At 42.1% G+C, this 18391-nt stretch overlaps 1 protein-coding gene and 1 pseudogene across 1 annotated transcript; both read right to left on the reverse strand.

Moving 5' to 3' along the window:
* Window positions 1-123: 123 nt before the first annotated feature.
* Window positions 124-15709, reverse strand: LOC128193357 (uncharacterized; annotated as a pseudogene).
* A 906-nt stretch (window positions 15710-16615) lies between these two features.
* On the reverse strand, window positions 16616-17515 carry LOC108339453 (uncharacterized). The gene has a single exon (XM_017576580.1). The coding sequence runs from the start codon at window positions 17513-17515 to the stop codon at window positions 16616-16618; it is 900 nt and encodes a 299-aa protein (XP_017432069.1).
* Between the last annotated feature and the right edge of the window lie 876 nt (window positions 17516-18391).

The raw sequence follows: 18391 nt of genomic DNA on the forward strand, positions 1-18391 counted from the left end.
ATGCAAACAACCAAAATATGAATGAAATCACGTGAACTTTATTTAGTCAAAAAAACACAGAGTACAATAAGCTTTAAAGATAATATCAACATCCCCTTAATAGCAACCACTATCACGGAATCATCATGCATAAAACTTTTTTACTGCGTCAGAATTAACTGGCAATGGTAATTCCTCTCCGTCCATTCTCGTGAGAATTAGTGCCCCACCACAAAATGCTTTCTTCACTACAAATGGCCCTTCATAATTTGGAGTCCATTTGCCTCTATGATCCTTTTGTATAGGTAGAATCTTCTTCAACACCAGCTCACCTTCATGAAATTCTCTTGGGTGTACCTTTTTGTCAAATGCCTTCTTCATTCTTCTTTGGTACAATTGTCCATGGCATATTGCTGTTAATCTTTTTTCATCGATGAGATTGAGCTGGTCGAAACGAGCTTGAACCCACTCAGCCTCTTCTAATTGGGTTTCCATTAAAACTCGTAAGGACGGAATTTCCACTTCAAACGGAAGTACTGCCTCCATTCCATATACAAGCGAGAAAGGCGTTGCCCCAGTCGATGTTCGTACCGAAGTGCGATAACCATGTAAAGCAAAAGGAAGCATTTCATGCCAATCCTTATATGTGACCACCATCTTCTGCACAATCTTCTTGATATTTTTGTTAGCAGCCTCTACTGCCCCATTCATCTTTGGACGATAAGGAGAAGAATTAAGATGATGAATTTTGAACTCCTCACATAACTCTGTCATCATCTGGTTGTTCAAGTTAGTGGCATTATCAGTGATGATCCTGTTAGGGAGCCCGTATCTACAAATCAACTCCCTTTTTATGAACTTGGTCACCACCTTTCTAGTCACATTAGCATAAGAAGCAGCCTCAACCCACTTGGTGAAGTAGTCGATTGCGACTAATATGAAACGATGTCCATTTGACGCCTTTGGCTCTATGTTAACTTTCTGGCAAGTGTACCAAATCGTTCTAAGTAATAAAACCGGTAAGACCGGATATCGTTTCCCAAGAGACTCGTGTCACCAAACAATCGTATAATTTCCAACTAACTTAGACTAAAGAATGCTTCATAATTTGTGTTTTTGTGTAAATAAAGTAAACATGAAACATAATTAATAAAAGTGATCTTAGATACTCAAACACTTGGAAATGGAAAGATTAGAAATGATTTGGAATGGTATTGTTGGGGGTATGATTTCACCTACTTCACTCTTATGTATAGAAAACCACTTCCTCTTCATTAATATGCCAATGTCAATCTACTAAATTACTCAAACCCAATTCCTTGGTAGAGAGAGCCTAGACTTCATTATTAGGTTCCAATCCCTTGGAAAACCTAACAATTATTTCTGCATTAAGAATTGAGATCTTAAGACAACCAAAGGTCCTAGCTCTATTCCTAGATACTATTTCCTTTAGGTGTTTAATCCAAGTCCAGATTTACCCAACATTTTCCAATATCAAGCAAACCCTAAAATCATGTAATGGGTAGCAATTTCACAACAAGCATTAAGAAAAGGAATTAAACACTAACAATCAATGAAAGAGGCATAAATTCATTCAAAACATAGTGGTTTACATAAGATTTCAGTGGCTACATCAATCCCCCAACAATAATGAAACTAGCTCTCCATGAATGGAGAGCTCAAGCTTACAACAATGGTGGAAATGGAAGAAGGAGGAAGACCCAAGGTTGAAGAAGGACTGTTTCCACAGCTCCTAGCTCGCCTCCAAGAGCTCCAATTGAGAGAAATCGTGTTTGGGCAGCCAAAGATCCATTCCCTTTCACGTTTTGGGGTTAAATAGACTGGTCTGCCACATCAGTAAAACTCGCGCCCGGGCGCCCTCTGTCAGTCGCGCCCGGGCGCGAGACTCTCTGGAAAAATTGAAAGTGGCGAAAAGTCGCGCCCGGGCGCCCCATTTCTCACGCCCGGGCGTGAAACTCTCTGGAATCTGAAAATGGACGAACGTCCACTTCTCGCTGCCGAGCGTCCACTGACGCCTTCATGGACGAGCGTCCACTGAAATCGGGACGAACGTCCTCTTCCGCATGGACGAGCGTCATCTCCTTCCGCGCTGGACGAGCGTCCACTTCTCGCTGGACGAACGTCCTCTTCTGCATGGACGAACGTCCTCTTCTGCATGGACGAGCGTCCTCTCATTTCTTCTGCATGGACGAGCGTCCCTCGTGTCTTGCTGGACGAGCGTCCCTCGTGTCTGGCTGGACGAGCGTCCACTTCTGCCTGGACGAGCGCCCTCTGCCTGGGACGAACGTCCTCTCTTCTGGACGAGCGTCCTCTTCTCTGGACGAACGTCCTCCTCTCTTGGACGAGCGTCCTCCTGGTCGAGCGTCCTCCTGCTGGGACGAACGTCCAGTGTCCTGGGACGAGCGTTCTTGCACTGCTGATGGCATTTCTTCGTGCTAATTTCTTGGTCCAGTTCTATAGTTTGTTGGAGAGTCTTCCAAGCTCATTTTTAGCTACAAAACAAGGGATTATTGATGAAAATACATCAAGGTAGCCAAAAACACAAATATTTAGAAAACAAGACAAAACAAGAGGATTAAGCAAGTTATAAGTTAGAAAGGAGTTGATTTTGCTACTAAAATGATGCTTAAAATATGATATAATTTAGCATTATCAAAATACCCCAAACTTACAACTTTGCTTGTCCTCAAGCAAAAGTACTTCGCCTAGTAAACAATTCAACCACAATGGTCTAACAATCCAAGAGTCAATTTAAATCAAATAACAAAATCAATTATGATTGCTCAACTTATAAATCACATTCAAGAGAGAATATGGCCTTAGCAAGCTAAACTTCAATCATGGTGCTAACAGTTCAAAATCAAAAGATAGATGCAAATGATAGATCAACAGACATGGCAAGTTGTTTTCAAAGAGTGCATGGAACCAATCCTCACCAAGGAAAGTGTTTCACTCAAGCACAATGGTGTATAAGGATGTGTGTTTAACTCTCAAATATCACAATGTTACACAAATCAACTTTGCCTTTCGTTTCAACAATTTCAAACACATTTACAAGCAAGTTACATCACAAGGACTTTTTGAAGCTTGTATTGTGGCTGGGCTAAGAAGAAAATTTGGTTTTTCTGGACAACAAAGCACCTTGAGATAAGAGACTTTATAATTTAATTCATGATATAGCATAGTATCTCTTTTTTCTCCAAAATTGAATAAATCACTCTCAACTTATTTCCCAACTCTTTTTCATTGAATTCATGTTTTTGTCTTTCTTCTTCTTTCTTCTTTTTCTTTCTTTTTTGACTCATTTTGCTATTTTCTCAATGCTTCCTTATTTCAAAAACTCCCCCAAACTTAAACCATTCTCCTCACTCTAATATATATGATCATCTCTACTCAAGGTAAGGAGGTTAATGATTTTTCAATAGGCTTAAGGTTTCGGGAATGAGAAAGTTTTCTTTAAGGTTCAAAGGTTATACATTGGCTTTTAGGCTCAAAATGTAGAAGAGGTGGAAGAACAAGATGGCCTTGATCATTTGTAACATGCAAGTAACTAGTTCAAATAGAGAAACTTAGGCAAAATCAACTATGATTCCAAAGTAATATCATTCATCAATAAACTCTGAGGCACAACATCTCACAGGTTTACTCAGGGTTCTCGAATTTGATAAACATCATGCCAAGAATATTGATCACAATTAAAACTAAGCATCTATCTAAACAGATACAAGCAACCACAATCTCTGTTCAACAAGCTCAACCACATAATCTCAATTAGATTTTCAAAACAATTCTCATGGATAAAGAGCAAGCACAACAGATTTGTATTCAATTCAAGCATAGAAAATGATTCACTCAAATCACCAGACCAATTGCACAAGAACTATCCACAAGGCAAGTCAAAAAGAAATCCAAATTCAAAAAAAACTGAAAGCAAATAAGAACTGGAAATTAAAACTGAAAAACCGAATTAAAATGGACTCTTTGCAGCTCCAGCAGTGTAAGACACTAGCTTCACTTTCATCTGCAACATCTTCCTCCCACAGTAGCTTATACTCCGCAACTGCTCCACCTCCCCCATCAGTAGGGGCCTGGCCCCCAGGCCATGCTACACGAGCAGCAAAATTTTCAAGTCATAGGTTGCTCTGCTCTAGCCTGGCTCATAGGTTGGCCAATGGTGGTTTCAAACTTGTTAAGTCCTTAGGAAGATCTTATCCTGTAACAACAAAGCTCAAAGCAAACTTAGTATCTCATAGTCAACAACTGGAGAGAAGAATCCATAAAACAAACTAAAAGAAATATGCAAAAGAAAGCAAAGAAACAAAACAATGAAAGCAAAAACAAACAAAGACAAAAGTACAAGAACAAAGAGGGAAGTCTTAGAATTAAGCTTCCCAAAGGTACCACAACACAAAAAGGTATAAAAACACATCAAAAGGAGTGTGTTAAAGAGTGCAAAAGAATGGGAAAATCCTCATAAATCAAGAAAAACAAAAGTGCAGAACCATAATTTTTTGTGCTGGACGCCCCTGGTGCTGCTCGCGCCCGGGCGCCCCTCAGCAGGGGGCGCTTGGGCGCCACTCGGTCAGGTTGATGCAAGATGGCCCTTGGTGCAGCTCGCGCCCGGGCGCCCCTCAGCAGGGGGCGCTTGGGCGCCATATCAGTTTTCTGCATAATGCAGATTTCTGCGAAATTGGCCACTCACCATGTGATTTTTGGTTCTAGACCTTCATTCAATGCACTCACACACCAAACAAGCTAAAACTAACCTAATACACTTATACAAACCATAAAAACAACATCAAAACTCAAAAATCACAACAATGCAAAACTACACAAACATACAAAACATAAGCTACTAAAGCACATAACACAAAAATCACACAAACACTAGTAAAAAGGGTAAGAAAATTGGGTTGCCTCCCAAAAGCGCTTGTTTAACGTCATTAGCCTGACATCATTAAGCTCAAGTTTGATTCTTGATGTTGCAGTGCCTCTTCTTGTCATGACACCAACATCCTCTCAGTAATTTCCTAGTCACCAACTTGACTCTTCTAGAATATGGAGCCTCGATCTCAAGTACTCCATTTATCTTGATGTTCTTGATGACCCATAACCTATTCTTGAATTTCACTGGTTTGCCATGTTTGGGCTCATCGCTTGCTTTCACAGAGTTTTGGTGAACTAGTTCTTCTTCCTTTTCTTCTTCCTCTCCCTTTACTCTTGGGGATAAACAGCTGAGGCTCCTCTTGACCAACTTGGCAGCTTGCTCTGTTAGATTAGTAATTGATAAAATTTCATCAGTGGCTTCAATACTAGTCTCTTTTTCATGATTTTGCTGCTCAACTCCAAAGACGTTGAAAGTTACTTCCTCATCTTGGTCCTTTAATTTCACTGTTCCTTCTTCCACATGAATGACAACCTTTGTTGTCTTCATGAAAGGTCTTCCAAGTATGAGTTGTATCTCTGCATCTTCTTCCATGTCCATAACTACGAAATCCACCGGGAATTGGAGTTTATCTATTTTGACCACCACATCTTCCACGACACCATACGGATACTTGATGGATCTGTCCGCCAGCTGCAGCATCATTTTTGTAGGCTTGACTTCAAGACCACCAATCTTCTTAAGCATAGATAAGGGCATCAAATTGATACTAGCCCCCAAGTCAACGAGAGCCTTCCCTATATCATGGTCTCCAATGGTGCACGGGATGGTGAAACTCCCCGGATCTTTAAATTTTGGAGGAAGAGTCTTCTGCATGATGGCACTACAATTTCCCTGTACTTCAATTGTTTCCTCATCTAAATATTTCTTCTTGCTGAGGATTTGCTTCATGTACTTCGCATAAGCAGGAATTTGTTGCAGTGCTTCGGTCAATGGCATGGTGATCTCAAGTTGATTAAATATTTGCTTGAACCGAGCCAACTGTTTCTCCTTCCCTTTAGTAGATGGGATTTTTGGGTAAGGGAGTTGTTTCACTATTTCTTTCTCTTTTTGCTTTTTCTCTTTTTCTTTTCCTTTATTTTCTTCTTTTCTCCCAACAATCTCTTGATCTATTTCCTTGTGTGCTTGAATCTCATCTTCATTTCTTCTGTTTTCTTTATTTGGCAGTTGTTTCTTGTAATCAACCCCAACCTCTTTTCCACTTCTTGTTGTAATGACATTACATTCCTCCTTAGGGTTAACTTCATTGTTGGCCACAAAATTCTTTTCAGGTTTTTCCTCGAGCTTCTTAGCAAGTTGACCCAATTGTATCTCCAAATTTCTAATGGAAGCTTCAGTGCTTTTGTGGTTGGAGATGGACACTTGCATAAACTGCCGAAGAGTGTCCTCTAACTTTGAGGTCCTGTCAGATAAGGAGGGATGTGGTTGATATTGTTGTTGAGGTGGTATGTTTGATGGCCCAACTTGTCCTTGGCCCATGCTTGGGTGAGGTCTCCATCCTTTGTTGTAGTTACCTTGGCGGTCTTGATTACCCGTATAATTCACCTCTTGGAAATTGGCTTGCATGGCACACTGACCATTTATATGATCTCCACCACATAGCTCACAACCTTGATGTTGAGCTTGCGAAACATTCTGGAGCTCTTTAGGGAGTTGAGAGAGCTTGTTCATGAGAGCTTCGAGTTGTTGGGTCATTATTTTGTTTTGAGCTAACAAGGCGTCCTGAGATTGTAGTTGAAAAACACCTTTTTGTTGGAGTTGAGCCCTTTCATTTTGCACTTCATTGTTATTAGAAGCCATATTCTCTATCAGCTCATGTGCTTCTTCAGGTGTCTTCCATCTGATGTTTCCTCCAGCTGAGGCATCCAACATTAATTTGGTTTGGGATTTAAGGCCCCCCAAAAACATATTCAGGACGGTAGGCTCATCAAACCCATGAGTGGGCGTCTTTCGTAGTAAGCCCTTGAACCTATCCCATGCTTGACTCAAAGTTTCACTACCATCTTGCTGAAAAGATGAGATTTCCTGCTTTCCTTTATTTACTTTTGACTGTGGGAAGTATTTGTTGAGGAACTTGGCAACCACGTCCTCCCATGCCGTGAAGCTATTCTCAGGAAAAGAATTCAACCACACCTTGGCGTTTCCTACCAACGAGAATGGAAACAGGCTCAGCCTTATAGCTTCATCAGGAACATCATGAATCTTCACAGTATTACATATCTCAATGAAGGTGGCCAAATGATTGTACGAATTCTCATGAGAAAGGCCCTGGAACTGATTGCTCTGCACCAAATGGATGAGAGCAGGCTTTATCTCCATGTTGGCGGCATTAACTCTTGGCCTAGAAATGCTGTTAAAGTGAAGAGGCCCTGAGAATGTAGAATAGTCCTCCAAGGTGCGTCTAGCTTGGCCATCACCATGACCATTTGGATTGGCGGCCATATCTTCTCCTTCTACTTTTGTTTCTACGGGCAGTTTTCTCAACTTCAGGGTCAAAAAGGAGGGGTTCAGATGATGTTGTGCTCCTAGTACGGATTGTGCCCTGCATACACTAGAGACAACAATACTAGAGCACCAAGTTATCCGAAAATAAAAGAAAACAAAAATTATTCACAGTAAAAAGAATATAAGAATAAAGCCTAAGTTGGTTAGAAACACACAAAAGTATAGTATTAACCACGAGTCCCCGGCAACGGCGCCAAAAACTTGTTAACTTTCTGGCAAGTGTACCAAATCGTTCTAAGTAATAAAACCGGTAAGACCGGATATCGTTTCCCAAGAGACTCGTGTCACCAAACAATCGTATAATTTCCAACTAACTTAGACTAAAGAATGCTTCATAATTTGTGTTTTTGTGTAAATAAAGTAAACATGAAACATAATTAATAAAAGTGATCTTAGATACTCAAACACTTGGAAATGGAAAGATTAGAAATGATTTGGAATGGTATTGTTGGGGGTATGATTTCACCTACTTCACTCTTATGTATAGAAAACCACTTCCTCTTCATTAATATGCCAATGTCAATCTACTAAATTACTCAAACCCAATTCCTTGGTAGAGAGAGCCTAGACTTCATTATTAGGTTCCAATCCCTTGGAAAACCTAACAATTATTTCTGCATTAAGAATTGAGATCTTAAGACAACCAAAGGTCCTAGCTCTATTCCTAGATACTATTTCCTTTAGGTGTTTAATCCAAGTCCAGATTTACCCAACATTTTCCAATATCAAGCAAACCCTAAAATCATGTAATGGGTAGCAATTTCACAACAAGCATTAAGAAAAGGAATTAAACACTAACAATCAATGAAAGAGGCATAAATTCATTCAAAACATAGTGGTTTACATAAGATTTCAGTGGCTACATCAATCCCCCAACAATAATGAAACTAGCTCTCCATGAATGGAGAGCTCAAGCTTACAACAATGGTGGAAATGGAAGAAGGAGGAAGACCCAAGGTTGAAGAAGGACTGTTTCCACAGCTCCTAGCTCGCCTCCAAGAGCTCCAATTGAGAGAAATCGTGTTTGGGCAGCCAAAGATCCATTCCCTTTCGCGTTTTGGGGTTAAATAGACTGGTCTGCCACATCAGTAAAACTCGCGCCCGGGCGCCCTCTGTCAGTCGCGCCCGGGCGCGAGACTCTCTGGAAAAATTGAAAGTGGCGAAAAGTCGTGCCCGGGCGCCCCATTTCTCACGCCCGGGCGTGAAACTCTCTGGAATCTGAAAATGGACGAACGTCCACTTCTCGCTGCCGAGCGTCCACTGACGCCTTCATGGACGAGCGTCCACTGAAATCGGGACGAACGTCCTCTTCCGCATGGACGAGCGTCATCTCCTTCCGCGCTGGACGAGCGTCCACTTCTCGCTGGACGAACGTCCTCTTCTGCATGGACGAACGTCCTCTTCTGCATGGACGAGCGTCCTCTCATTTCTTCTGCATGGACGAGCGTCCCTCGTGTCTTGCTGGACGAGCGTCCCTCGTGTCTGGCTGGACGAGCGTCCACTTCTGCCTGGACGAGCGCCCTCTGCCTGGGACGAACGTCCTCTCTTCTGGACGAGCGTCCTCTTCTCTGGACGAACGTCCTCCTCTCTTGGACGAGCGTCCTCGGACGAGCGTCCTCCTGGTCGAGCGTCCTCCTGCTGGGACGAACGTCCAGTGTCCTGGGACGAGCGTTCTTGCACTGCTGATGGCATTTCTTCGTGCTAATTTCTTGGTCCAGTTCTATAGTTTGTTGGAGAGTCTTCCAAGCTCATTTTTAGCTACAAAACAAGGGATTATTGATGAAAATACATCAAGGTAGCCAAAAACACAAATATTTAGAAAACAAGACAAAACAAGAGGATTAAGCAAGTTATAAGTTAGAAAGGAGTTGATTTTGCTACTAAAATGATGCTTAAAATATGATATAATTTAGCATTATCACTCTATAGCTCCGATGACATCTATTCCCCACATCGAAAAGGGCCATGGTGCAGACAACACGTTCAAGGTCGTGGGTGGCACATTGATATTATTTGCGTACACGTGGCATTTCTCACACTTTCTCACATGTGTACAACAATCATTTTCCATAGTCAACCAAAAATACCCCGCTCTCAGTATCTTCCTGGCCATTGAGTGCCCATTCATGTGCGTGCCAAATGTACCCTCATGCACTTCTTTTAGTATCAGCTCGGCTTCTTTTGCATCTACGCATCTAAGGAGAACCATGTCATGATTCCTCTTATATAAAATATCCCCACTCAAAATGAAGCTGCCAACCAACCTCCTTAACGCCCTTTTATCGTTTTCAGATACCTTCTCTGGATATTCTCGGGTCCTAAGATAATGCTTGATATCAAAGTACCAAGGTTTACCATCTACCTCCTCCTCGATGAAATGACAATGCGCTGGCTCCGCATGACTCTTCATTTCGATCATTGGCAATTCTGCATCCTGATCAACTTCAAACATCGATGACAAAGTAGCCAACGCGTCTGCTAATTGATTATCTTCTCGCGGTATATGATTAAACGTGATGGAATCGAAATACTCAATTAATCCCCTGATGTAAGCTTGGTATGGAATTAATTTTGTATCCCTAGTCTCCCATTCTCCCTTCAATTGATGGATGACCAAAGCTGAATCTCCATATACATCCAGAATTTTTGCTTTAAACTCTATTGCTGCTCGAATACCCATAGCACAGGCTTCATATTCTGCGATATTATTCGTGCAATTAAAACACAACCTTGTCGTCATTGGTATGTATTGATTCTTAGGAGAGATAAGCACTGCCCCTATTCCATGCCCCATTACATTCGAGGCCCCATCGAATAATACCGTCCATGCTTTTTCATTTTTGTCCTCTTTGTTCTCAGCAAATAAAGTCATGATATCTTCATCAGGAAACTCAGGTTGCATTGGCTGATAATCACTAATGGGTTAATGGGCTAAATATTCCGCTAAAGCGCTACCCTTGATAGATTTCTGAGTAACATATACAATGTCGTACTCCGATAGTAGCATCTGCCATCGAGTTATTCTTCCAGTGAGAGCGGGCTTTTCAAAAATATACTTGATAGGATCCATTTTAGATATCAACCAAGTAGAGTGACTCAACATGCATGGCCTTAAACGATGAGTAGCCCACGCCAGTGCACAACAAGTTCGCTCTAACGACGAATATCGTTGTTCGCAATCTGTGAATCTCTTGCTCAAGTAATATATAGCATGCTCTCTTTTCCCGTCTTCATCATGCTGACCCAATACACAACCCATTGAATTATCCAATACGGTCAAATACAAAATAAGCGGTCTTCCTGGCATAGGTGGACGCAGTACAGGAGGGTCTTGCAAGTATTGTTTGACCTTTTCGAAAGCAACTTGACAATCTTCATTCCAGACTACAGCCTGATTTTTTCGTAGCAACTTGAACATTGGTTCACAAGTAGCAGTTAATTGGGAGATGAACCTAGCAATGTAGTTTAATCTTCCCAGAAAACCTCGAACCTCCTTTTCTGTTCTGGGTGCAGGCATTTCCGTTATCGCTCTTACTTTGTCAGGATCAACTTCTATCCCTCTTTGGCTGACAATAAAACCCAACAATTTTCCAGACTTTACTCCAAACGTACATTTGGCAGGATTTAACCTGAGTTTGTACTTTCTCAATCTCTCAAATAATTTCCTTAGATTGAAAATATGCTCCTCTTCTGATTCCGACTTTGCAATCATGTCATCCACATAAACTTCAATTTCCTTATGCATCATATCATGAAAGAGTGTCACCATTGCCCTTTGGTATGTTGCTCCAGCATTCTTGAGTCCGAAAGACATCACCTTATAACAGAATGTTCCCCATAACGTGATAAAGGTCGTTTTCTCCATATCTTCCGGGGCCATTTTAATTTGATTATATCCCGAGAATCCATCCATGAACGAAAATAACAAAAATTTGGCCGTATTATCAACCAGAGTATCGATGTGTGGTAACGGGAAATTATCCTTCGGACTTGCACGATTCAAATCACGATAGTCAACACACATCCGAACTTTCCCATCCTTCTTAGGCACTGGTACAACATTCGCTACCCATTGTGGGTATCTTGCCACAACCAAAAATCCTGCGTCAAATTGCTTTTGGACCTCCTCTTTAATTTTTAGGGACATTTCCGGCTTCATTCTTCTTAGTTTTTGCTTGACTGGAGGGCATTCTGGCTTGAGTGGGAGCCTATGCTGCACAATATCGGTATCCAGACCCGGCATGTCATTGTAAGACCACGCGAACACATCTTTAAACTCCTTCAATAGGGCACGCAATCTTTCTCTCACTCCCGTTTTCATACTAGTACCGATTTTCGCTTCCTTTATCTCATCCTTCTCTCCCAAGTTGAGTATTTCAATCTCCTCCTGATGGGGTTTTATCTCCTTAGATTCTTGTTCCACTAATCTCAACAATTCCGGAGAGGGTTCCACATCATCTTCGAAATCATCTTCCGTATTATTGATAGGGTGCTCAAAATTAGGAACATTAATATCGTTATTTTCAAAACAATCATTGTCACATCTGCATCATTTAAATTTATGAAAAAGTATAAATAAATAAGATAAACAAAGAAAAATGCCAAATGATGATGAAATGCAACTTTATTATCACGCTGAGTGAAAAGTAAAAAAATCAATCCGCAAAACCTCAGTTCTAAAGCCCCAATCGAAATTATAGGCTTAATTAAAACTATTACATTTTGTTCACATTAAGCATCACAGGTAAATCCAGTGTTTCCCAATTGCTGAGTTGAGTTGAGTATCAGGGGAGCAAGCCCACACAAAGCTCGAACTTTGAGGCATGTCTTCATCCTCCACAGCTGCTATCTGGCCAGTGTTGATCCACCCAGCACTGCGGAAGCTTTCCTTGATGTCAACAATGTGAATTTTGCTCTCTCTGGGCTCTCGTCTTTCTGCACGGGCTAGACTGCGTTCTTTTCTTTCTTCAATCATCCTTTTCCTGTCTTCCTTGGTAGGTTTGTACCCCAAGCCATATCTGTTCTTGTTTTCAACGATTTCTAGAGGGAATGCTCGCCCCTGCCGATATTTGCCCAAACCTTCCCCATATATATAGCCCTCTTTTAGCATAATCTTGGCCATCATAATAGAAGCACATGTTAGATGAGGATTTACTGGAAACGGTTCCACACAAGCATTTCCCACAATCTCCAACGATTGGAAGGCTGTCTCGAGAGCTTCTTCAGCCGCCTCGATGTAGCGCGTGGATGATGGCCCACTCACAAGAAGATCCTCTTCTCCTGATACTATCACCAGCTTATCTCCCATCACATACTTCAACTTCTGGTGTAGTGTAGAAGGCACAACTCCAGCCGAATGGATCCATGGGCGCCCCAACAGACAACTATAAGCTGGCAGGATATCCATAACCTGGAATGTTATTTGAAAGACACACGGGCCAACTTGCATTGGTAATTCCACTTCTCCCATCACTTCTCTTTTGCTACCATCAAACGCCCTCACAATCATTGAACTCGGCCTCATATGCATTCCTTCACAAGGTAGCTTTTCCAAGGTTGCTTTCGGCATGACATTCAAAGAGGAACCATTGTCCACTAAGACACGCGCTATAACATGATCCAGGCATTTCACAGAGACGTGAAGAGCCTTGTTATGCCCTCTTCCCTCAGCAGGTATCTCTTCATCTGTAAAGGTGAGATAATTATTAGCAACAATATTGCCAACAATACCCTCGAATTTATTCAACGAAATACCTTGCTCCACGTGAGCCTCACTAAGTATCTTCATTAACAACTTTCTGTGTGATGTCGAATGCATGAGCAAGTCTAACAAGGATATACGAGCAGGCATACGGTTTAACTGTTCCACCACCTTATATTCACTTTGTTGTATGAATTTTAAAAATTCACAAGCCTCCTCTTCAGAAACTTCTTTCTTCTCTTCCTTGTCGGGGATCTCCTCTATCTGTGCACCCTTCCCCTTTAAGAATTCTTTTGCCTTCGCGGCCATCGTTGCTTCCTTATCATTAACTCTTTCTCGTGCCAACTCTGGTGATGTGAAAATTCGACCACTCTTAGTCATTCCACCTATGCCTGATATGTTTTTGACGACAGGATCAACGCTTTGTGCTTCGCCTGACGCATGTGTCCCATATCTCCATGGGACGACTTTTTCGTTCTTGTAAGGAAAAGGGGTTGGTACACGGATAACAACGGGCGACCTTCCTTGAGTTGGTGGGATAGAGGTAGTCCTAGTGAAACGAATCACCAATGGTTCTGGTAAAATCATGCCGGATTCATCACCAGTTTGTGCAAATACATCTCCCTCCTCACTTTTGTAGCATACTTGCATCAGACCACGATCTAGCAGGTCTTGCAGAATTTCTTCAAACTCAACACACTCCTCAATAGAGTGCTCAGCATCTGGGTGGAGCGCGCATGTCATACTCTCATCATAATCGCCCTTCAAGATACCCACTTTCAGCAACGCCTCCAAAATAAACCTCCTAGAGCTCTTGACTTCTTTCACATTTCTCACCAACTCATGTTCTTTCACTTCGACAGCATTCGTCGAAGCACTTCCATGCCCGGATAAAGGATTGGCCTCGATACTAGGCTTATCTTCTTGGAACTTTAACCACCCAGAATCAATTAGAGTCTGCACTTTATGCTTGAAAGCCAGACACCTCTCAGTGGAATGACCAACGGCCCCTCCATGATAACTACACTTTGCATCTGCATCATAACTTCTTGGGTACGGAGGCTGCAAAGGCTTCAGGGGACAAATGACAACCAGACCCTGTTTGATAAGATGAGGCAATAATTCCGTATAAGTTGTAGGAATTGGGGTAAAGTTAACATAATTTCTTTCCTGGTTCCTTCTTGGATAAGTATTTGGACCCACATTCATATTGGAACCTACGTTTGCCCCTCCCCTCCAATTATTCGTCGGGATGTATTGTGGTTGATAGTACCCTGGTTGTTGTTGAGGCCTAATTTGATGACCAAATGACGCGTTAGCTGCATGTGGATGTTGACCCCAGTATGGTCGATAGTTATGAGTGGGAGCCTGACCTCTCCACACGGGGGTTGCAGATGTTGCATGCACATCTCCTTCCTTTCTTTTTCCTGAGTTGAAACTGGGTTTTTTGGAATTTGCAACCACCGACGAGCCATATGCAATCTTCCCATTTTTCAACCCGATCTCTATTCGTTCGCCTATCACGATGATATCAGCAAAATTTGAAGATACATTTCCCACCATATATTCATAAAATGGTGGTTGGAGCGTATTTACAAACATTGCCACCATTTCTCTATCATACAAAGGTGGCTCAACTTGTGCAGCCAATTCCCTCCACCGTTGAGCATACTCCTTAAAAGTTTCGTTGTCTTTCTTTGACATGTTTTGCAGCTGTAAACGATCTGGCGCAACATGTGTATTGTATATGTACTGTTTCACAAAAGCATCAGCCAAGTCCGCCCAACAACGAATTCGAGTCGGCTCCAAATGGGTATACCAGTTTAATGCCACTCCAGCCAAACTATCTTGGAAAACATGGATGAGCAGCTGCTCATCATAAGCATATGCAGCCATCTTTCTGCAAAACATGGTCAGATGGCTCTTAGGGCATGTATTTCCCTTATACTTCTCAAAATCTGGTGCCTTGAACTTATGTGGTATTTTGATGCCAGGAACCAAGCTCAATCTGGCAACATCTCCGAACCCATAACTTTCAAATCCCTCAACAGCCCTCAATCTTGCCTCTAGGCTCTCCAGTTTATCCTTTGCTCTGTCGACATTACTAATTACCCCCTGAACGAAGTATGTGGCGCAGCCCTAGTAGAAAAGCCCTCTCCGGTAATCACATGAGGCACCGGAGTTACTCGTATTCCATCAGACATGTTTACATTCATTCCTTCACTTACCATAGGTGCGGACATTACAACAGGTCCCTGAGTACTGATTGGCGGTATGTTGGCAGTGGTAGGGAAAGAGAATGAAGCATGCTCCCCTTCTGTGTATTCTCCCATAGGTGGAGTGTAATCTGGGGGTAATCCATACATTGGGAACGGAACAGATTGGCTCCCAGCATTGAACAACGGAGGGTAATATTGAGCACTTCCCTCAACTTGCGCAGGCGTCGACCCTCCCGTAGTCTTCAGGGCTTCGAGAGCTGTCAAAATCTGGGCCATCTGATCCTTCAACTGGCTGACATCAGCCTTAATAGATTCGTGTGACTGCTCCCAATTCTCCATGACCTTCGAGTTAGCTCTGGTCCTGTACGGATGTCGTGGAAAATTTGCCGTTGTTCTCTCACTTGTACTGATGATTATTTTTATTAAATTAAATTAGATAAGGATGAAAAATGCAAAACAAAAGAAAACATGATGCATGCTAGTGATAAGTGGAAATCACAGGATAATGATGACAATACTGATGGAAAATTAACACAAGCCGATACCAAACAAACATCCCTCATCTTTCATTTAAAGAAAATTTGATCCATTACATCGTCTAAGGAACAAAACACGCAATTCTGATGTACATCAATCCCGCGCCCGGGCAATGAAAGATTTCATCTCTCCCACCAACCATTTACAATGATTAATAAACAATGTTATTTCCGCTGGTGAGTTACGAAAATGAGTACTTGCTTCAGCATTCGATACCATCCTGGCGATGTCTTCAATTGCCTCATTTGCCAAAGCAGCCAACTGAGAGAAGCTTTCCTTCCAGTGCTTTACAGCCATTTCTTGCTCTGCGATGTGCTCTTTCATTCGCTTTATCAAGGCCTGATGCCTTTCTTCAAATTCCATCGACCTCCATCGCTCCTCCTGCTCCTCGATGTAATCCTCCATTTGCTTTAACATGGCCCGGTACTCCTTTTCGGCCTCCGCCAACTTCCAGTGCTCCTGATTCAACTCTGCCTCAAATGATGTAGCCATCTCCTTCATTTGATGCCCCGCTTCTTGTACTTGGACCTGCGCTTCTCTTAATCTTTTTAGGGCTTCCCTTTTATCCCTCTTGACTTCCTCATAGAGTTGTTTCCACTGCTTGCCCTCTTCTAAAGCCACCTTCTTCTCATTTACCCTCATGGATAATTCCTTACTCGCGGCCGCTAGATCCTGTTTCACTCGAAATGTATAATCCATCTTAGCCTTCTAGCTTTTGACAATGTTTTCATAAGCCCGTGACTTTTCTTCATTATCATTTCTCATATCCATAAGATCATTACGCGCCCTTTGTAATTCGTTTTCCAACCTAGCATTCCTCACCTTCAATTTCTCCATCTCAGCCTTCAATTGTTGCACCTCTTCACTTTCTGGGGCTTGGGATGGTCCTTCACTAGCTGATTGATCCTTGATTGGCTTGAAAGGCAACTTGACTACTTTCACTCTCTCCAGAATCCAGGTGTGATAACTAACCCTGCTATCCACTACTCCATCCCTCAAGTCCTTCTCTGCTCGAACAACATTTTCCCAGGCGCTTTTAACCTTTCTTAACAGTTCGATGAAATGCCCGTCTTCGTAATAAATGAATAGGGTAGCAAGGTAATCTGATGAAGGTGCCCCTCTCATGGGATGCCCGAATTGTCTTTGCACCAAAAGGGGGTTGTAATTGATACAGTACCGGGCACCTATGAGAGGCACATTAGGAAAGCTACCACAATGCTGTATAGCCAGTTTATTTCTGAGCCAAGGAAGGCGCCATTTTATACTTCTTTCGCTCAAGCCAGCAAGGAATCGGGCACAATCGTTTCCTCCCTTACCTTTAAGCCCTTGGTGTGACAAAGTTTCCGATAGACTCTTGACGTCGACCATCTCCTTAAACACGCGCGCTGTCATCCATGTATACAACGCCGGTAAACAACAAAGAATCTTCTTTCCCTTTCTCTCCTGGCAAAAACTCAAGGTCCCATAAACATCTGCAAGAACTGCTATTACAGGATTCTCTGATCTGGTTTTACTTGCCACGAAGACGTCTATTGCGGTGTAATCCACGAATTCTTCTATTTTGGGAAACAAGACAATGCCATATATGGTGAGGGCTAATACATCCATGAAAGTTTCCCAATCCTCTTTATCAGCCAGGTGATGTAAATACTACTCTAGATATCCCTGTGATAATCCATGCAATTGATTCCTCATCATCATCCTGTCTTCAAGCTCCTTGGGATGTAGTTTCATGATGGCAGCAATGGTGGGTATAGAGGCATGATGCTCTAAATGTTGATAGGGAGTGGTACCCTCCAGTGGCAAACCCAAGATATGCTCGAACTCCTCTATAGTTGGCGCCAACTGAAAGTCTTGAAATGTGAAACATCGAAGCGGAGAATCATAATATTGTGCCAAGGCTGTGATAGCGGGTATTTGTACTTCAACCTCCATTAAATTCAACAAATTTCCATATCTTCTCTGAAAGGTTTCTCTCTTTATAGTCTTAAGCCTTTTGCCCAAGTTTATCAACCCGGTCAAATTTCCAACATGGGTCTTTAGACTATACTTCTTTCTTAAATCGGAGGAGTCGGTGTGCCGTGTAGCATCGGATCTTGTGTCAACATCCATCTCGTATGAAGTCAAGTAGGTACCTGTGATTTCCTTTAAAATTAACATGTTACTAAATGATGCATGAATAACAACATGACGAAACAAAGCACATGTATGGTATGAAATGTAATATCATTATTAAAAAACGAACAGCGTGAGGATTACAGAAGTACATATTCCTCCCATCGTGCCCTAACAAAGGTTCACTGTTTTGAGTTCAAGGTCAAGTATATGCAATCTCACAAGGATGGTTCCCTGAACCTAAAGGTCAAAGGTTACTAGAGCTATGGCCCCCTTCATAGCATATTCACAACAGTCGAGTAATCAACTAGGTGTGGAAACACATATGAAGAGAACAGACTCTAGCTGGAGTTCTCACGATAGCCAAAC

Source organism: Vigna angularis, chromosome 5 (genome assembly GCF_016808095.1).
Source record: "Vigna angularis cultivar LongXiaoDou No.4 chromosome 5, ASM1680809v1, whole genome shotgun sequence".
NCBI lineage: Eukaryota > Viridiplantae > Streptophyta > Magnoliopsida > Fabales > Fabaceae > Vigna > Vigna angularis.